At 37.1% G+C, this 22,426-nt stretch overlaps 1 protein-coding gene across 2 annotated transcripts in view; it reads left to right on the top strand.

Moving 5' to 3' along the window:
* The first annotated feature begins 1,352 nt into the window (after nt 1-1,352).
* The window catches only part of satb2 (SATB homeobox 2), a 44,322-nt gene continuing 23,248 nt past the window's right edge, over nt 1,353-22,426 (top strand). For both annotated transcript variants that reach the window (XM_077537321.1, XM_077537320.1), the window contains exons 1-3: nt 1,353-1,493; nt 9,373-9,588; nt 13,944-14,129. In XM_077537321.1, the coding sequence (XP_077393447.1) occupies nt 9,417-9,588; nt 13,944-14,129 (358 nt within the window). In that variant the 5' untranslated portion in view covers nt 1,353-1,493; nt 9,373-9,416. The remainder of the gene's footprint in view (nt 1,494-9,372; nt 9,589-13,943; nt 14,130-22,426) is intronic.

The following is a 22,426-nucleotide window of genomic DNA, read 5'->3' as shown; positions in this document are numbered from 1 at the left end:
CAAAATGGCAAACCACAATGAACTTGGGGAAAAAATAATTTATGATCGAGGTGCAACACTTCAGAACAGAGGTCGATGCAGCCAGTGAGGAAAAAAAAGTTAGAATAGTTGTTAAAAAAAAAAAAAAAGCTACTTCAAACTATGGCGGGCATCGAGAGTTATAGATTGGTAAACGCAATGTAGCATCGAGGGGGACACATGTAATAATAATAAAACAACAACAACAACAACAACAACGATGTTCTAGTTGTCCTTCATCACGACAATCCATCGTCATCATCTTCCACATGCATTAGTGAGACATGAAAGAATTAGAATCCATCATTAAATGTGCAAAGTGGTTCCCATTTCCAGCCCTTTCAAAATAAGACCACAGACATCCTGTGCGCTGACACCTGTCCATCAAATAGAGTAGCTTCGTTATTAGTGGGCGTGGCCTGCTTGATGACACACCAAAGGAACCTGAAAGCGTAATAATAATAATAATAATAATAATAATAATAATAATGACGATGATGATAATTATTGTTATTATTATTATTGTAATCATAATAATAAGAATAAGAATAGTTATTATTATCATTATTATTATTATTATTATTATTATTATTATTATTATTATTATTATTATTATTATTATTATTATTATTAACATGGATAATCAGTGTGCATCTTGAGTATAGCACACAACGCAAAACATACACACAGTGAGTGAGAATGAGTGCGTAGGAAATATAAAGTGAGCAGAAAAATGTACAGAAGAGTCCAAAGTGTTATTAGAAAATTTATTAACTTATGAGAGGGGCAATTTTAGAAGTGAAAAAAAATAAATCCTAAAGAGTGCAGAAAAGTTGAGAAGAATGAGAAGAACTGAACTCAATAGGGGGGGGGGGGGGTGTTAAGAACTTGATAACTGGGGAAATCATTTTCATTTTCATTTCATGTGCAGAGATGTATGCGCAAAATGTGTTTTGGGGACAGAAAAAAAAAATAGAAAGAAAGAAATGAGATCCAGCCCACTCACCGCTTTAATGGACGCCCCTTCCACATCTCCCTCCCTCCCTCTTTGTTTCTCTCCTCCCTCCCTCCCTCCTTCCGTCATTCACTCAGCGAGTGAGTGCGCGCATGCAGGCACTCATTCAAAGTGACTCTGATTACAAAGCTGATCCAAAGCGTTTCCGCGCTCCGCTTCGTGTCCGAGCTCGCATCCCGAGCTCCGTTGCGCAACTTTGAACTCCTCAAAAAGAAGAAGGAAAAACAAAACAAACAAACAAAAAATAATAATATTGCGAAGAAGAAAGTCGTTCGTTTCCGGTTCGGGAAGAAGAAAAGACGCGCATCCTCACCTTGCAAGTGCAACTTTTTGGATCCCAGACCAGAGTGTGATCCCTCCGGGCGCCAAACCGAACCAAGCCCAGCCCTGGATTCACTACTGCTGATCAATGGACAGAACCTCCTCGGCGGCCAGCAGCGCTACACACACGCCGTGAACCGTGAGTATGGAGGCGGATAGCCGCATGCTCTGCAGCCGGCGTGCACGACCACCTGCACCGCGCAAACCCAAAAGGGGAACCAATTGGTGACACACATGACAACAACTCAGGATTTTGTCTGGTGCGCCTTCAAAAGTCAACCATGAAAAATATCAAATAGTTGTTTTTTAATTAAATAGCCGTTATTATTATTATTATTAACATCAGTATTGAAATCATCGTTACAATAGTTGTCATTATTACATTTAATTTGCATTTGTTCAAATAAAAATGAAAGCGTTCGAACTGTAACATTGCGTAACCTAAATAGTGTTTCAATTTTATATTTCATGCACAATAGATATACATACAATTAGGCCTATTAGTGTATAATCCAGTTAATATTAAAGTGCATTTCCTGTTAATCACATTGCGTTATAACACGCAACTTTTAACTTTTACGCACAGCGTTTGTATTTAAATTTTGCGCAAAAACGTCGTAACATGCCTTCAATAATATTTATCATAGAAAATAAATATTATATTCCGACTTCAAGGGTATGGTTAAATTGAACAGTTTCACACCACGCTAATTGAGAGATGACCGCAAAAGGCCTCCATGTGGGATTTTAACCTGCAAATTAAATCGTGCAAGCAAAAATAAAGAACAACAGTTGATCAATATCCAGTTCATATAACAAACTTTTCAAAGAGGATTTTTCAACGTGTAATAAGAGCAGCAAAACGTGTACATAAATCTTGACGTAAAACGGACACTTCGGTTTCACATGAATGATTGTTTCTATTTTTCGGAACAGTTTCACATTCCTCCTCTTAAAAAACAAAATGTAAACCCGTAAAATCAAGCCTTTTTGTCACATTATATGCATTATTATTATTATTATTATTATTATTATTATTATTATTATTAATAATAATAATAATAATAATAATAATAATAATTATAATTATAATAATAATAATAATAATAATAATAATAAATATTGATGATATCGTAGTTATTTTTGTCAAGCACAACCAAACTATCAAAAATAAATTGCATTTAATAGTTTTAAAACATGATTTCAAAAGATGACGGTTTTTTTTTTCTGTGGAAAACAAAAAGAGAAAATTCCATTTTTATTGTTCTCCAGAGTAAGTTTGTGAGACGCTTAACAAACAACAATATAATAACCAGCCTAACATAACATTTATTTCCCATCGTGTACTGTAAATTACATGAAGTTTCGCTTTGAGGACCCACCAGCCTCATAGTTAATGTCATTATTGCACATTAATACAGCAGTCTGCGACGGTGTCACCAGATATAAACGTTACTTATATTTTGGACGATTCATTACATTCATTGCTACAATCTGCCTTTACAAAAATAAAAATGCTCCCTTCTTAACAGTGTCATCGAGGGAGGTATTCTTGTAATATTACGCCTATTTATGCTTGTAGTTCGCACAAGTGAGCATGAAAGTTGTTCCTAATATTTTGTCAATAGATCTCAAAGAGGAGATAAATGTACACCACTGCAAACGGCAAGCACAAGAATGAACAACTTGCTCAGTTACTTGCAAACTGAACATTAAGACTTTTGTAAAGTCACACATCTCATTATTCACAAGTTGTATTACTTACAGTACTACAGTATGTGTGCATGTATGTCCACATATGTGTGCCACTGACGTTGTGTGTGGTCCTTGACAAATGTGTGCGTGTCGATGACATTGGTGGCCAAACCAAATGTGAACATTTCATTTTTTTAAAGAATGAAATAAACATTTTGAATTGAATTGAATGGAAATAGATAATTGACCAATAACTACAAATACTGTAACACCTCAGAGGAACTGCAAATAAACATTTCACCCACAAATGCTCAAAATAGACTACATAAGCATATTAGCAATAATAATTAAACATTCCGTCAACAAGCACACCCATAGCCATTAATGTGACCTATGTGTGCAATTGCAACTTTTTCTTTGTTTTGTTTGTATTTTTCTTCCTCCTGAGGTGCTTCACAGCACATTTTGTGTCCGTCCGTCTCTTCATACGTCCTCTTCCTGTGTCGTCCCACCTCATTTTATCAGCAGAGACAAGCATTAACCAATAGCTCCATAATGCGATAAAAGTGCATCTCGCTGCTTTTATCTCGGTTATCTGTGCTAATAATTGATAAGCTTCAATTGCCGCTTACGTAGAATGAGATGAGGCAACTCTGTAGCCTACTTGTTTAATATCTTCGGAGCCAGCTTTTGTCCTATTATGTAACTTTTTACTCCAGTTACTAGTATTAGTGTTTGTTTACTTTAATGTAAACAGTAAGCAATATTTCTAATCTAGACTTGACATGAGTTTTAAAGTGAGACGGATGATACGTCTTGAAGCATTGGATGGTAGCAACCAATCATAAAGTTTAGACCGGCGTTGAACAATATACGTGTGTTGTTATTGCTGTCAGGCGTGTCAACAATCTGTTATGTCTACAACACGGGATGGGCAACATGACTCAAAATGATCACGACTTGACATCCGTCTCCTATACGAAGTTCAGATTTGGATGAGCAGGAGAAGTTTCTGAAGGACCATTGGAAAAGTTCCAAATGACCTTAAAGTGTCGGACTTTTCACACAAGTTCTCGAGATCTATTCTTGTGCGTTGACTCATTTTGTGAGGTTTAAGCAGGATGAATGCATCAGCAAAATTTGTTGAGCGTTTGAGTATAGAAAAGCCCGCAAAATGGTGATTTATTTGGCGTACAAATTATAACCATAACTGAAGAGACAAAGCTTTGCACCACATGCTCGGCCCATAATAAAGCCTCAGAGGAATTGTAATGAAAAGCTTTCAACCCACAATTACTCATTAGATACAATAATAAACATTTGTTTGATCATTGTATCCTTTGATAGCTATTTAGCATCAAAACAATATTGTGTCAGTTAGCTCTTACTGTGAAGAAGAAGGTTTTTTTTTTAGGAAAAAGAAGCTGAGCATTACCCTTGCAGCAATAAAGTGGAAAATATGTCTTGAACTCATGCTTATCAAAAAGACATTATATGTCTCACAGCAGATACGTAAGAGTGACTCTTATCGCTGCTTTATTAACAGCTTTAACGATCACATGCCCTATTTGGTGACTGGTTCGTGGATGCGTCCGGGGGGCGATAACACTGTGAAAAGGTTGCTTGATTTCCTCGTTGATGCACCGTACACGCCATTTTTCGCTTATCAAGTCGTAAAAAGACAGTACGAAAGGAGTTACTCAACACGGTACATAAAGTACAGATCACTGCTTTTATCAGTCGTTGGATGTTTGGGTAATATCGCGCAGATAAATTAACATTATTATTATTTCCATCGAAACAGGCCATGTCGCAACATCTCGGCACGGGCGGGCGTCCACGGTGACTCGACAATTTTAAGGGGATAATGGCGCTTAATGTGTCAACATCTAATTTGGACCAAATGCAACCATTGTTGTCATGCTAATTATGCGGTTTGAGGGCATTCCCAATAAAATGTATTGTTCATTCAAAAAGTCTCAGTTCACTCAAGTAAAACAAATAATCATAAGCGTGTGCATACTGCTCTTGTAATTTAATTTTCAGTGGAGTCAAGATGACCAACACAAAACCTGATGTCTGGAGTAGTACCAGTACCGACCTGTGAGGGGCAGCATGGTGCCATAAGGCATCCAGACTGTCTGAAAATTAAAAAAGAAGAAAAAACTCGGCTAACTGTTAGCTTAGCCTGTGTTACATTGTGCCAATCAAATCCAATGTATTTTATTTTATTTTTTTTAATGTTTTTGTGGTTGCAAACTCTTTTGCTTGTCAGTTAACTGTACTGAATGACTGACTGTTTATTACAGTTCTCGGCTCAACCATTTCCCGAGAAAACTGGGCACGAAAAAGAACAGTTAACGTACACAACACCACTAGCTAGTCAATCAGGATCATCTTTCACGGGCATTTGCTAATCGGCAGGGTAATGCTAACCCTGTGTCAAATTTACTTATCATCATTGTCAGTTACACGTCATGGTCATTTACTTAAATAAGTCCACTGTGCGAGTTTGATAATTGCCCCGTCATAATTGCTTTTGAATTTGGTAATTTTAATTTTTATGGCTAGTTTTGAAAAATTGTAGCAAAGTTTTGCGTGGTAACTAATTTTACAGAATAACAACGCAGCAAAGACTAGAAATGTTTATCTCTACCATGTAGGCAATTCTGCTTCGGCTGCCTTTGAGTCAGAATCTTCAAAGTTTTCTGGAATTCAGTTAAATTAATTCTAAAGCTAATTATTTGATGTAGGCTGCCACAGCTATCTTGGATGTTTTTGCAAAAGGGCCTCCGTGGTGCTTGTTTTGGTATCATAACAACAACACTATAGCTTTTTTTTTTTTTTTTTTTTTGCTAGCAAACAAGCAAGAGAAATGGACTGAACAGACTTTCTTTTGAAATCACAACAGTCTTTATCTGCTGGGTCAAACAGCAAAAGCCAGGGTGATGTCATTGTTGGGAGATTAGCGACCCCGATGCTGGATGTTGATGATGATGTTGTGTACAGGTTAGATGGTGAGATGTCGGCAACAGCTAGCTAGCTAGCTCTTGATAGGCATCGCCACGATTCTCCAACAGGTCAGGGCCCGTTACAGATGACAGAGATGCAATCTTCAAGTTATTACTTTTGGAATAACAAGTCTCACTTCACACTGGCAGGGAGAATCCATTCTGGTTGTTATCATCTCATTTTGACAACTTTATCTATAATTAACAAGTTGTAAAGGCTAATTTTATATGGTGCAAATGCAAACCCACATTTATAAATATTGTAGAATAACAACAAAGATAAACATAGTATGCTTATATTTGGCATTCATTCACTTCCACAGTTTTCTTTAAAAATTAAGTAAACATTATAAGAATGTGCTGAAAAGGTCACAAATTGACTCAAAAGAATATAAACAACCTCTGGAAGTTATTTTTGGCTAGCATGAAGTGAGCTATCCCATCTTGAGGACAGAAAATAAGCAATGTAATAAATCTATAAATTCTGTGTAAAGTTAGCCCCAAAATGTCAAATACAAACACATTTATAGCATGTGCAGTTATATGAATGAGCTGAGCTTTTGCAATGCATCAGCAATAACTGCTTTGCTTGTTCTTGTGAACAATGAGATTAGCCTGCTAGCGAGCGAGCCGGTCTTCAGCACACAAAATCAATATTGTATATAAAATAATGTATCTATCTTTGATTTTGTTTCATCAGATTAAGATAGCATTCAGGTAGCCTGAATGCTATAGCTTTCTGTGGGAATTGATTATGTTAGCTGTTAGCTTTGTCTAGCTAGCACACTTTTCAAACAAACCTTAACATGAAATGCCATTTCAATAACATTTAATACAAAAACAAATATGTGAACATTGATCGATGTTTATTCGCATTATTATTATTATTATTATTATTATTATTATTATTATTATTATTATTATTATTATTATTATTTTAAATATGTTGCTGATAGATTTACAATTCAAAGTACAAGCTCAGCTAATTAGCATACGTGCAGAGTTTGTGTTTGTGGCTATTTTGACAGTTTGGGGCTAAAATAAATTGGTATATTTGTCGCAATGTGGAATCAGACCCCCCATCAGTTAATCAGAAGAAATGAATATTTATAAACCTTATTATATATTAAATATATTTATAAATGGAAAAATTTTAATTAAACAAATTGGCTGATTAAAATTGGCTGAGCCAATTGTTTTTCCATGCAGGGTTTGGACAGCTGGTGCATGAAAAAGTGCAGAGGGACTAAAAAGTGTGAGTGGAGCACTTTCTCATCAAACGTTCATGAACGTCAGTTCAAACAATAAGCATGCATTCTCATTTGCTCTGACGAATCGATGGAAAAAGTCTGTCAGCACAGACGCCTGCTGTGTTGTCACCCTCTCAAATCTCCATTTCCACCCTCTAATAGAAAAATATTAGCCCATGCTCTCTCTCTCTCTCTCTCTCTCTCTGCTCACTGCTGGCTTCTAGTCTTGCTCGCCCCTTCTCCTTAACCACACATGCCAGCAGATATTGTCCAGGGGCCACCAGTGAAAATAAAAGACGTCCATTTGGCCCTAAGCAAGCTGCGTTGGATCTGGCACAGCTTCTAATGCATTAGCCTGTATTAGACACACGCACACACACACACAAGCACGACTGTTTATTTCTACTGCTGTTCTGTTGAAGTCTCTGCCTCAATTGTAACATTTCTATGACTATGTCCACACAAACAAAACGTATAAAATTATTGAAATGGAGGCAAAAAATCTTTGCCTATCCTCATAGTGTTAAAATGAACATCCTTCTGAAACAGGTTTATTATAGTTTTGGAATTTTTCATTTTAGTTAGTTTTTATTCCATTTTGAATTTTTTATTTTTATTTATTTATTTTTTAATTTAGTTAGTTTTAATTTATTTTCAATGTTGTTTTGTTACTTTTTAAAATTAGTTTTAGTTATTTAATAAATGCTTAGTTTTAGTTTGGTTTTAGTTAGTTTCAGTATTAGTTCTATTATTTTTTTTTTAAATGTGTATTACTTGTGTGCACTTTTTAAAAAACACCATGCGAGCGACGTCATCTGAAGGTGCTTTTCTATTGGCTGCTGCTAGATGACATCCTTCTGTGTGACACATTTTTAATCGTCCGGTTAATATACAAATAAATCTACTTAAAAACACATTTAAAATCATCCCCAAAGGCTCATGCATTAAATTAATTACCAAAGATGAAAACAAAGGACATTTTTGCTCTAATTAAAAAATGTAGTTTCAGTTAGTTTTCATTTTTTAAAACGCATTTTCGTTTTTATTTTATTGCGTTAACGAAATTGTTTTTTGAGTTTTAGTTTTAGTTTTTTCGTTAGTTTTAGTTAACTAAAGTAACCTTGGTCTGAAATAGATACACATTTGCGGGCTGTCAAAAAAACAAAATAAAAACAAACACAAAAAAAACAGCACGCCAAAGCAACAGGTGGGGCTATAGCTTCTAGCTCGAACAATATTGTAGCCAATCGATAATTAATTACGCCATGTTGGAGGAAAATAACCCAGCTGATAAAACGGGGATTTGAAAAAAGCAATTGTTCAGTGATCTACAAAAAAATAGATAATAAGCATTAAAAAAAAAAAAAAGTCTGTCAAGTGGACCTGACCGCAATAATCGATATATTTGGAAGGAAACTGAGAATATGTTTTTTGCCTACAAGACACAAACGATAGTTATTGGATAGATTCAGGCAGTACCAGAATTTTTTTTTTCCATCACAGTATGTACATGCAATGATGCAATGTTTTATATTTTAGCATGATTACAATGTTTAGATTCTAAGTGAAAACTTGTCAGACACCCATAAAAAAATATATATAGATATATATTTGATGCTTGTATATTGAGAAATAATGTGTATATTAGGTTTGATTTTGTCAAGTGTAACTTGCAATAGAATGTTGCGATTTTTTTTTTTGCCAATACTATGACAATTGTGAGACCATCTACAACAGATAAAAAAAAAAAAAAATCAACATTATATTGAAAACATTTAGCAAAACAAGAAAATCCTTAAAAATCCTTTGCATATGAAAATAAATTAGAATACATACTCCCCCAAATCTCCCAGTATGATGTACATTAAATGTTTTCTAATGTTTGAATGGATTAAGGCAGAACATTATGAAACATGTTTTTATGGGTCTTTTAGATACTAAGATTACCAAATTCGGTTAATCTTTGTCATAAATTACTTGGACATAGTAATATTTGTTGCTTGTGATGCTGTGAAAATGATATACTGCAATATGACATATGCAACTTTGTGTTTGTCCCTAGCCTCTTTCTCTCTGGCTGGAGCTCCACTGGGGGTCTGGAAGAGGATGGAGAGAGGAGGGGAGAGTCCCGTTACGCAGGACAGTCCAGAGCGCAGAGGGGGCAGCCCGGACCTCGGCAGTCTGCCCCCACCAGGCAAGAAGGGCCGCATGGAACTCAACGGCAGCCCCACGGGGCCCCGCCTACGGCAAAACGGAGCACCTCTCAGACCACTTGGAGGTATTGTCCCTTGGTGTGATTGTAACTGCGAGTGTTTTTTTTTTTTCTAGTGGAAAGAGCTCTCTGCATAAAAATTCTGTAAAGCGCTTTGTCACAGCTATAGATGTTGTGAAAGCTCTATTGTGTTCAGTTGAGAAAAATGTCCATTCAAGGACAGCACAAAACCACTGAACAGCAAATCAAGATTAAGTCCAAGAACTCATTTTGTGTATTTTTTTTTTCAAAAAAATCAATTCACTCAATATTTTAATATTATTGAGGTACTATGTCTGTCCTGCATGTCATTCCAAATCCGTAAAACAAACTATTACAAGACCCAGTGTAAGTGTCACTATGCAATGTCTGCCATCTAGTGGCGGATGTTGATATTACAACTTAAAACTATAATGGAAGCAGGCTATCAGTGGGCAATTGGGACCAGTGATAATTTCATCGACAAAAAATTTTCGCCATAATTTTCGTAATTAATTTTTTTTCCGCCGAAAATTAAACGAAAACTAAAATAGAAGCCATTCATTGAGACTATAACAATAACTACAATTGACTTGTCATTTTGTCAATGACTAAAAAGAAAATGAAAACAACACAGTGACGAAAATTCACACAATCCAATCAGACGGACCGAAACGCGGGTTGCCGAGTAGAACCACTTTGAAACTGTTCAGTGTTCACTGCACATTTAATGTTCAAACATGCTTACATTCATTGTGCAGCTATAAGATTAATCTCAAGCAATTATGCACTTTTTAAATTAGGTGAAAACTAAGTTATATTATTGTCAGTTCAACCTGTTTCATTGAAACAGTTAATAAAGACACCATTGTATTAAATGTGTCTTGCATGTTAAACTACAATTACAAATAGGTGTTTTATAATTTTCAGGATTAAAGTTGAAATGTATGCTGAAGGAAAATATCGACTGAACTGTCAATTTAGTCGACTAAAATTGCTTTTTTTCGTCGACTAAAATTGCTCTTTATTCTCGTTGACTAAAATTGGATTTAAACTAAAATACCATCAGATGACTAAATTATGAATAAAACAAATTAATTTTAATCAAAAGACTATAACTAATAATAAATTAAAATTTCTTGTCAAAATTAACACTGATTGGGATAAGACTGGCCCTCAATTTTGTTTTTTAATTAATTTAATAAATTATTTAATTCTTATTTAATAAATAAATAAATAAATAAATTAAATAAGAATTAAATAATTTACAATGTATATTTTCCACAACATCCCACCCCCAAAATAAATAAATAAATAAATAAATAAATAAATGAATAAGATATGGAAAAAATGTGGGGGGAAAAAGATGTGAATTTGTGGTTGCGAAGCCACATATATTTGGGGGTGGAGGAAACATGTTTAAGATCCTCCCCTTCACATATATTTTTCTTTCTTTTCTTCATCGCGCGGCCATTCAGAGAGTGGTTGCGGGCCGCCACCAGTTGCCCTTCCCTGCCTTGTTGAGACAGTGACATAATAATTCACTCTTTACCCTTTCAAAGGTTGTAGAGTAGAATCACAAGTGAAATACCACCAAGGCCATGAAATTCAGAATTCAGAAAATAATGCCTCTTCAGTCGTACAACATCAGTATTTCAATTACTATGATGTGAAAAGTAGTCAATAAAGAGTTTCTCAGATTATTTAGACTTTTTCCTTTGAGATGAGATCGTGTTCCTGCCTTTGAGGTTCCGCTGTACCATGAACTGTATTTGACCTGTGAACTCAAGCTCCTCTGTTAGAAGGCAGAGAGCAAGTGTCGCTTTAACACGACAAGGCGAGTAGGAAGGGGCTGAGCAAAGAAAGATTGCAACATAAACAAGATTTACACTGACCACTGTGGATTATTGATCCAATGTTCACATGCACAGCGTTATTCTTATTTTTGCACATGTGCATGCTGCTGCCATATGTTTGCCCCAAGTTTCCTCCCAAAGAGTCCTTTTCACTTTCATGCGCACTAAAATTAGAAGGACATTTATACATTTGGGCGCTCCTCCCCAATATTTATCATGTAACATTCTTGGGGTTCTTTTGCTGGAATGACAAACATAAAATTGAGCGGTTTTGCGGAGACGGAGCGGTTTTCAGCACGGAGTTGAAGAGGTTATCAAAGCAAGGAGGAGCTGAGATGGGACGGCGAGGAGGAGGAGGAAAAAGGTGACGATGAAGGAGGAAGGGGTTTCCTGATGCTGGAATAATGACAGCGTTTTCCTTGAAGACAGGAAACTCGACGTGTCTTGGCCAAAACCACGCAGCCGCAGCAAATTCACACACACACACGTCTTATTTTAAACCCCCCTCATACATATTAGAGGGATTAGAGGTTTGAGGCCACGTCGCATCATCCAAACCAGAGCATCCAGAGGCGAGAGAGAGAGAGAGAGAGAGAGATGACAGTTATATTTCCCTGTTGGGGAAAAATTCACTTACTCCAATTGGCACAGCACGCCGGTGTGTAATTCACTCCATGAGCGCCTAGAGGGCCCGCGAACGGAGTGATTAATGAGGAGGAAATAGAAATATCGGAATTGACTGATTAAAACAATGAGCTGGATGGAGCTGAAGTGTTGGTGGGGGGATTGTGGGGGAGGCTAATGCTAGGGTGCATTATTAGTGCTGGGACGCTGCCTAACGCGCTCAAGTCCATCACGTCCACACACACAGCTTTCATCGAGTGCCAGCTGACAGGTGGCTCCACAACAAAAGGCTTTCATGTATAGAAAAAAAAAAAAGTTAATCATGGTAGACGTTCTGAAAGACGTTTACAGAAGCAGGCGAGAACAAGTTCATTTTCTTGGTGAGCCCTTTCAGTTTCGTTACGTATTTTGTTTCCATTCGAGAAAGTGCCAAATGGTGCACTTTTTCATGATGTGAGTACAGGATGCAGTGGGAATTGTGGGATGCTTTTTGGAGGGCGGAGCTAGACACTCTGCCAGAGAAGTGTTCACCTTCACTTTCCACTTGACATGAGTTGTTCATTTTCTCAAACTGGCCAGTCAAAATGTAAACCTTTTCATGTCATGTGCTGAAGGTTGGATCCCAAAGCGCAGACACAAATAAGGTTTTAACTATTTATTCACATGGAGAGGCGTAGAACAAACTTGACTAGACGAGAAACAAAGAGAGTTGCACAGATGGACAGGAAGTAATAATCCAGCAAAACACACACAATTCTCAGACTGCACCTACAGACAGTAAATCAATCTGATTGGTTGTAGCAAGTAAAGGACTAAAGAACAACATCACATAGGTCCAGGCACCTAAAGGATTAAAGATTGACATAACATAACCTAAAACTAGTTGAAACTAGATGATGCTTATATGATGGTTACATCAGTTCAAAACAGACACTTGTTATATCAGTACAAAACAGACACTTGACCTCACGGTCGTGAACCCAACTTAACAGGTTATGACCTCAAACTTAACCCTGGCGTGACCCCAGATGTGACATATCAAGGATTGTTGATCTGAGTTATACCACATCAGTGAACTGGACAGTCTAAGGTTTAAAAAGTAATAAGAAATAAAATAAAAATCAGTACCCAAATAAGCAAGGTAAAGGGATACTTGTCTCATTGAGCCATTTTCAGCAGTAAAAAGTTCATATTTTATCCAGAATTCATTTGAGAACCTGGATATTTTTCATGTACAACAAACACATTTTTCCACTTGCCAGCAGTAACTTTTTACTGCTGAAAATGGCTCAATGGGTCATACAGGACCGTCATAGAAAATTAGAATATTGTGATAGAGTCATTTATTTTCTGTAATGCAATTAAATAAGCAAAAATGCCATACATCCTGGATTCATTACAAATCAACTGAAATATTGTAAGCCTCATATTGTTTTAATATTGCTGATTGTGGTATCTTTTTTTACTTGGTCTGAGGAAATATTCTAATATTTTGAGATAGGATACTTGAGTTTTCTTAATTAAGCTGTAAGCCATAATCAGCAATATTAAAATAATAAAAGGCTTAAAATATTTCAGTTGATTTGTAATGAATCCAGGATGTATGGCATTTTTGCTTATTTAATTGCATTACAGAAAATAAATGACTATCACAATATTCAATATTCTAATTATCACTTTAACACCCAGATGTTTTTTTTCTTCACAAATGCCAAGAAATTCCAGTCCTTTGCAAAAACAAATTCACATCACAGAATCTCAGCAGAATGTGGTCCATAAGTCCATAAACTCTGAATATTTTGCAATGCCATCTCAGTTGATGCATCCCTTACATCCTCTTTCATGTGACATTTGTGACTGTTTCCAATTCCACTGGAAAGACAATAAAAGTCTAATAGATGTTTTTTCTTCTTCCTCCTCTAGGCCTGATGATTCCCGTCTTCTGCGTGGTGGAGCAGACGGACGGAGGGCTCCAGGCCGACGGCTGTGACGGAAGGGAGGAGCACGCGGAGTTCGTTCTGGTGCGGAAGGACATTCTCTTCTCCCAGCTGGTGGAGACGGCACTGCTGGCCCTCGGCTACTCGCACAGCTCGGCTGCGCAAGCCCACGGTCAGTGTCATACACCTATTATATGACTTTTACAATACTGTATAAGCGGAATTGTGAGTAAAGACTGGATGAGAAGCAGTTGGAAGTGGTTGTCAAACAAAGACCTAGACTGAGTGCATTCACCTTTTTTTTTCCACCTACGAAAATCCACAATTGTCCTTGAAAGCTCTTCAATCTGCTTGCTTTGTCATTGCGCTTCGGTGTCCGTTAAGTGTTTTGGCTTAAACGCATCTCACAGAAGCAGATGGGAGTCATTGTTTGGATGAAAAGAGCTTTACAAACACTGTACAGTTACAGTGACTATATCAATTCTCCTTGCACTTAACTCGGCTGCATCTCTTCTAGTAGACCCGAGTGCGACAGAGCATATTGTGGCACCATGTGGTAGGGATGTAACCATATCCAAACATCAAGATACGATATTATCACGATATGAAGGTCACTATACGATAATTATCACAATATTGTGGGGAGGTTGGCGATACAAAAAAGGTCACAATATTGTAAAAAAAAAAAAAAAAAAAAAAAGAGCTCATATTTAAAAAAAACACACACACACAATATTGTGCTTTTGTACTTTATAGCAATTTATATAAACAACCTACAATATTCCGTTCCCCTTCATCTAACCATTATCATGGATTTTAAACAAAAAAGGGCCAAAATATGCCTCGTGAAAATTAAACTACACTAAAAAATCAGCCACCAGATGGTGCGAGAACTGCAGAAATGGAAATTAACCTGACATTTTTAACAGATGTGCTGCTTTTCATATTGTGACATGATGACGTTGATATATTGTGGCAGTTTTAATATCGCAATATCACGATATTGCCGTTATTGTCAAAACTAGGGGTGTGAATTGCCTAGTACCTGACGATTCGATTCGTATCACGATTCACAGGTCACGATCGATTCGATACCGATTAATCCCGATACGAATTTATAAGTCGATTGTTGCGATTTTTTTCATTCAAATTTAGAAAATACTAATCAGTAAGCTTGTAGAGTGTAAGATTTATATGAAAATGTATTATTTATTTATCTGAAATTTCAGTCTTATAGAGGTTGTAATCTGTTTCATGTTTGAACAGCATTAAAATAAAATATTAAGGCTTAATGTTCCATTCATATAACATTCTTCCATGCTCAAGGTGTGAATCCTAAAAAAAAAAATAAAAATAAAAAAAAATAAATAAAAAAAATCGATTCTGCCGATTATTGAATCGATTCGAGAATCGCGCGATGTAGTATCGCGATATATCGCCGAATCGATTTTTTTTTTTTTACACCCCTAGTCAAAACCCTACCATGTGGTACTTACAGCAAGGCAGTGACATCTTCTGAAAAACAATCGTTTAAAAATCTCCTCATGGCACATTGTATTACATTGAGCATGGGGTACCACCACTACGTTGTTTACAATATACACTGCATTGCGACAGTGAGCTCACACTAGACTGACAGTGTTTACAGTAAAAACGGATTTTTTCTAGTGAGTACACATGCTCTAATGTAAGTGTTTATAGTAGAAGCTGTATTGTAATAGTGAGAACTGCACTCTAAACCAGTGACCAATTTTGCATTATAGTAAAAATAAATAAATAAATAAATTACATGTATTTGCATTCAAATTATTTCAAACGTACCAAATTTCCACAAGAAGATCCAATATTGGGTAAGGGATTAAGTAACAAGTTACGCACTTGTGCCTATAGTCACTAGCAATTCCGTAAACAAATATAGTGCATAGTAAAAGCAACAACACTGTACTAAATTGTGTGTACTCTGTTTAAAATGTATCCTAAAAATACATGTACAGTATGTTTCATTTTCAAACAGTTTCACCTGAGCTTGACATAGCCTACCACCAAAAGCATATTGCTAGCTTTTGCTGACTTTTGTTAGCTAAAAGTTGAGCTCATGCACTGTACCATTAGAGAAAGCTGACCTATACTGTGACTAAGTTTGGACCCGCCATTTTGTTGTTACACGTGTTTCAGATTTTTTACAAACGCACAAAACAGTACTGTTAGCATGAGGATGAGCACTGTACTGTTGCGTTTACATCGAGTCATAGTGTTTTACAGAGATACTGAACGGTTGTATTGTCTTCAAGGTAGACACTGAACTGCTAGTGAGTTTACAGCAGATGAGAATTGTTAGCAGATACTGTACTACTTATGTGTTTAATTAAGACGAACACTGTCTTTTGACAGTGATCGGACATTTTGTTAAAGTTATCAATCACTGTATTTGAAACGTTTTACCAGTCAATGTTACAGTGGCACTACTTTGTTTCGCTAACACAAGACAGAGTTAACAACAAAATGTTGGATGTGAATGTGTTTGTGTAAAGAATCCATGAATTAGAACAGCAAAGCTGTCAAGTGTTGCACATTTGGAAGTCATCTGCAAAAGGACAGTGACACTCACTCCTGTCCTCCTGCATCTGCACTGATATGAAAAAACAAGGGACACAGTTATTGCCAAGACACTTCCATCTGTTCAAAATCTTAACTGAACTGTTTTCATGTGTCATCAGTCCGGTTCAATTTAGAGGATGCGTAAATACACATGAACATGCCGCTTCAATGTGATCGGGTTTGTCGTTTTCTCCCTGACTCGTAAACACACTGGTGAAGATAAATCAAATCCTCGTTTACGGCCTCAAGGCCAGTGCTTCTTATCAGTCCTGCAACTCACCTGGCAAAGCCTTGTGAACGCTAACATGCACTGGATGCAGCTTACAAGTGACTAACCACTTTTCGTTTTAAATTAAGGTACCTTTAGATCAGAGCGATCCTCTACTATTTTTTAATGTGGTGGTCTGTGAAAAAATTTTCATCAGTAGTAGTAGAAAGGTTTAAAAATATTGTGGAAAAAAAAAATTCCTGTTCGATCTCCATGTACAGGTAAACAGTCACTTTGAACCCTCCAATGAGTTGCATTTTGACACCAAATGTTGTAGATAGGCTATGTAACTATTCTGTCGGCAGTGGAAAAAAAAAAGAAAAAAAAAAGAGGTGATTAAAAAACAAAAACAAAATCACAAAAAATGTTCGCGCTAGCAAGCAACATAGATAAGTGCTCATTCGTTTTCCTGGTCACATTTGCATTTTGCATGGCCACTTGTTTGCTAGAAGAGAGGTGGCTAACGTAGCCTAAAATTTTACTCAAGTAAGAATATGGTAACTTTAGAATATTATGACACAAGAAAAAGTAAAAAGGAATCCTCCAAATAATATTTGTTTTTTTTAGTGAGGGGAAAAATACTCAATAAATGAGTAACTGCTAGATAATGTCTGATGTATTTATTTTATTTGAGCATGAATACACAAAAATACAAAAATGATATCAAATAAATATACAATATAATAAATATATAAGATAAAATATATAATAAAATATTTCTTTAATTAAAAATAATTTATTATTCATTATTTTTATAATTATAATATTAAAATAATTTCCAGTAAAGTTGCATCATTTTACAGTGTGCATTCGTATTGAACTTAACAAGTTAAAAGCATTCAATGTTGTGCAAAAGAGTCACTGTAACACAATTTAGCAGTAATAAACTAAATAACAATGCATATATTTGTGGGGACTGGGGTCAAGTCAAGTTGTATTTTACAGTTTTTAAAATGTGCAGAATTTCACAAGTTACTTCATGTTAAAAATTAGTCAGCTGTTAATATGAAAAGAAAAATGCACTGAGCTGTCACCATTATCTTACAAACCCAATTATGCCATGTAGTGAAAAATGACTAATACAAATCAATTTCACCCTCATTTTTTTTTTACAGTACAGTACCTATTTTTAAGAAATGTATGAATTGTTACGAAGTTACATGAAACCATAACTAAAAAATGTAACCATATTTCTATTAGGTTAACATTTCTTCACAGTTTTATGTTAACAAGAGTATGAATTTTTTTTTTACATTTTATTATAAATTTAAATATATATTCAGATATAAAACGTGAGATTAATTTGCGATTAATCGTGAGTTTGATTGTTGAAGTCATGAGATTAACTATGATTAAAAATCTTAATCGACTATTATTATTATTATATATTTATTATTTATTATTTTTAATTAGAGCTTGAACAGACCAAAATAAAATATAAGATAAAATACAAATGTAAAATATAATAAATATATAATATAAAATATATAATAAAATACCACTAAGTAGTCTGAAATGTGGACATTATTAGCCAGACATAGATAAAATTGCATGACATAGTGATTCTTTTTCATAGCCCTTTTTTTTTTTCTTGCACCCCCCCAAGAAGTTTTCAGCCCACAACCCCCCACCGCCACCCAACTCTCTAAAAGTGTCATTCGTCTTTAGAATTTTTGTAGATTCACCTCTGCAGAGGAGCTAATACTCTGCGCACTCTCTGACAAATACAGTGCTATTGCCACCTACAGCAGTGGAAGTGCAATTACACCTTAATGTAGTACACCCGGGGCGGCACGGTAGTCGAGTGGTTAGCACGTCCGCTTCCCAGTTCTGAGGTCTCCGGTTCGAGTCCAGGCTCGGACCTTCCTGGGTGGAGTTTGCATGTTCTCCCCGTGCCTGCGTGGGTCTTCTCCGGGTACTCCGGTCTCCTCCCACATTCCAAAGACATGCATGGCAGGTTAATTGAGTGCTCCGAATTGTCTCTAGGTGTGCGTGTGAGTGTGGATGGTTGTTCGTCTCTGTGTGCCCTGCGATTGGTTGGCAACCAGTCCAGGGTGTCCCCTGCCTACTGCCCAGAGCCAGCTGAGATAGGCGCCAGCAGCCCCCGCGACCCTTGTGAGGAATAAGCGGTCAAGAAAATGGATGGATGGATGTAGTACACCCAAAAAAACGAAAACAAAAAAACATGTTCCTTGGGGCCGCACATGCCCCGCGGGTCATCGCAGCATGCCCCCCCAGGAAGGCCCATCCCGACATTTGAGAAAGCCTGGCATAGTCTGTATACGTTTGAAACCTTCTGACTATGAGTGGCACGCCATTGCTTCATCTGTTGTTTCTGCCATGCCACGCTAATTAGCCACTTTAAAAACTTTGTTTCTCTGTGGTGCTGTGGAGACTGTGTGTGTGGTCATGTGACTGCCTGACTTTTTTTTTTTTTTTGGAGGAATGGAGTCAAAAATCACTAGTGCTTTCATTGGATTGGTGAAAGAAACAGGGTCATGTGACCGTTCCTAAGGCAGAAGTCTTTCTGTCGAGCCAAAAAAAAAGAAAAAAAAAGAAGGATTGTGCAGGAAAAATAGAAAAAAAATGCAAAAGTAAAAAGTGTTGCATTCAATTTAATCAGACAAGTACAATTCATCTGCAAAGTTTTTAAGTAAATGCAATGGAGTAAATCTAGCGTGTTCCCATCCAGTTTTGGTTGCTAGGCAGAAAAGGTGGAGAAAGGACAGGAAGAGATAGTTAAATAACACTATTAATGTAAGGCTGTCATGTATCCCCCCCCAAAAAAATTAAAATGAAACCTACTGTATATGATGGTGTACTGTTCCACTTTGCCCAAATGTTTGTGGGCATCACACGCCACACACAGAATAGAAAAACAATGTGAGTGCAGCACTTGCCAGTGCGTATCAACGCACACACAAATACACAGACGTCAACTTGATTTAACCTAGGCAGAGATGCCTTCAAAAACACACACGCATACACGGTGAATGCAAGAGTGTGTAGTCATGCAGCCTCGAGTCGCCGACAAAATAGACGCGCCTCCCTCCGGCTTCTCTCTAATGAATACTTTTTGTTTTTTAAAACAACCATTTATGTTAACTGAATAATTTCTGGCTTAAATTATACATTTTTCCCTCTGCGGTGCACGACCAAAATTACACAGAGTCCCGGCTATTTTCTGCCTGTTTGAATTGTGTCCTGCATTCTTGCGTCCCACTGGTGTATTTAAAGGCCCGGCCGAGGACCACGGCCATTCTTTAATTAGCCCAGGCCGGTAATTAAGTGGGAGATATTGTTTATTTCAATTATAAGGGGCTGAAGGCTTTTATAGCATGGATGGTCGCAGACGTGTACTTTAGGGCTTGACGTCGGTGAACAGTGAACAGTGGTCAGCATTGTTGCAGTGCCACGTCTGACGGGTCCGTGCGGCACCAACGCGCTGGACATTCGACTCTTCGGAACGTTTTTTTTTTGTTTTGTTTTTTAGGAGTTGCGCTCTTTACTCTTTTGGCTACTGCTTTATTATAGATTATCAAGACACACTTTACTGTGTAACTAGTTATTACTCGTTGATATTTTAACCAAGTGCATCAAACATTTGTGAATTCAGTTACATTGCATGTGGCATATTGGAAATCAGACAAGTACACACTCCTAAACACTTCAGACACTACATTTTTAGAGAGTGTTTAACTCATTCACTCCCAGCTATTTTAACTGAATATTGCAAAGCTCACAGAATATTGTGTTCTATTGCTATAAAAACATGGAACCTACCAAAAGAAAGATTAGAGTCTCTTCTTTCATCAGGACAAAAAAAGTATATTTCTACCGGTTTCCGTTTTGCAGCAATTAGCATTAGAATATAGCTAAGTTTCATCATTATTCAAAAATCTGTTTATACAAGTGGGGAAAAGAGCCAGTTGCAACATGGCCCTGGTTGATCTCTTATACTCTGCTGCCACCTGCTGGCCGTTTCTATAGTGACTACCATTGCTTCAAACATTCTCTTCAGTTCAAAGATTGCATCAAAGCCTTCTGTATGCGCTAGCATAGAAAAACATAAAAAACGTATAAATACGTCTTTGGGAGCATGACAATATTTAAAATAGAATGTTTTTAGATGTTTTTGGGAGCAAATGAGTTAATGTACTGCACAGAATTGTTATAGTGAGCAGATGTCACACTACAACAATTGCATTGTTTAAAGTGGAAGTCAACCTTAAACATTTCTTGACAAATATGTGACCTCACTATTCTTGACATGACATTCTGATTAATATTACAGTTGTGGAATATGAGTTATGCAGCAAAATCCAGCCATTTTTATCCATGTCAGGGGCAGCTATTTTACCACTTGCTGTTGACTGAAGATGACATCACAGTTGCGCAGGGCTTAGGCAACGAACAATCACAACTCATCCATCCAGCCATCATTCATGCATCCATCCATCCATCCATCCATCCATCCATCCATCCATCCATCCATCCATCCATCCATCCATCCATCCATCCATCCATCCATCCATCCATCCATCCATCCATCTCTTTTCTGAAGCTGAGCCATGATTGGTTGTTACCTGAGACCTGAGCAACTGTGATGTCATCTTCAGTTTACTGCAAATGGCACAATGGTTGCCTTCTGATGTAGATAAAAACTTCTGTATTTTGCCGCTTAACTCATATTCCACTAACACAATATTAACCAGAATACCGTATTTAGGCTGCATAGAACAGAATAACTACTACTACTGGTGACACTTAGTGGAAAGTGATACAGTACGTAGAGTTACAGTGTGCTTTAAAATATTTTAACCAAAGTGAGTCAAGCAATAGTGGCCTCATGAGTTATGCTAACTTGAAAGTGAGCAGTCTAGCTAAAAGGCCCTTCACTAATGACTTGTGACACGAGTACACCAGGATTGGGCGCGTGCACGTGGGCATCCATGCTGGAGCACAGATGGCACTTGGAATGTTTCATGGGGGAAACAAGAATTTCAGCTTTGAAATGTGGACAACAAGCAGAGAGCCTCCATGCTGACCAGAAATGATCAATCAATTATTAACGCACTTGCCATCACACTGGCAGTATGCATGTGTGTTTTGTGCGTGTGCGTGGTTGCATGCCAGAGGCTGCATGGACACGTCCACAGTGAGTTTTTGTGTTTGTCTGCTTATTCGCGCGTTTGATTCCGACGGCCGATTAGCAGCCGTGCTGAGCGCAGACGACAACAAAGTGATACAGACAGATGGATTCAGAGATGGGCCCGAGTTTTTGTTTTGTGGGAAATTTACATTACATCCAATGTGCTTTCCATAGAAATGTCATAACATAAGAATATATATTACATTTTGTATTATTGGCTTGGTTGGTGCGGCACGGTAGTCGAGTGGTTAGCACGTCCGCTTCCCAGTTCTGAGGTCTCCGGTTCGAGTCCAGGCTCGGCCCTTCCTGGGTGGAGTTTGCATGTTCTCCCCGTGCCCGCGTGGGTCTTCTCCGGGTACTCCGGTCTCCTCACACATTCCAAAGACATGCATGGCAGGTTAATTGGGCGCTCCGAATTGTCCCGAGGTGTGCGTGTGCGTGTGAGTGTGGA

The sequence above is a fragment of the Festucalex cinctus genome, chromosome 11 (genome assembly GCF_051991245.1).
Source record: "Festucalex cinctus isolate MCC-2025b chromosome 11, RoL_Fcin_1.0, whole genome shotgun sequence".
Classification (NCBI taxonomy): Eukaryota; Metazoa; Chordata; class Actinopteri; order Syngnathiformes; family Syngnathidae; genus Festucalex; species Festucalex cinctus.
Note: the sequence above shows the minus strand (reverse complement) of the source record. Positions and strands in the feature narration are given on the sequence as shown.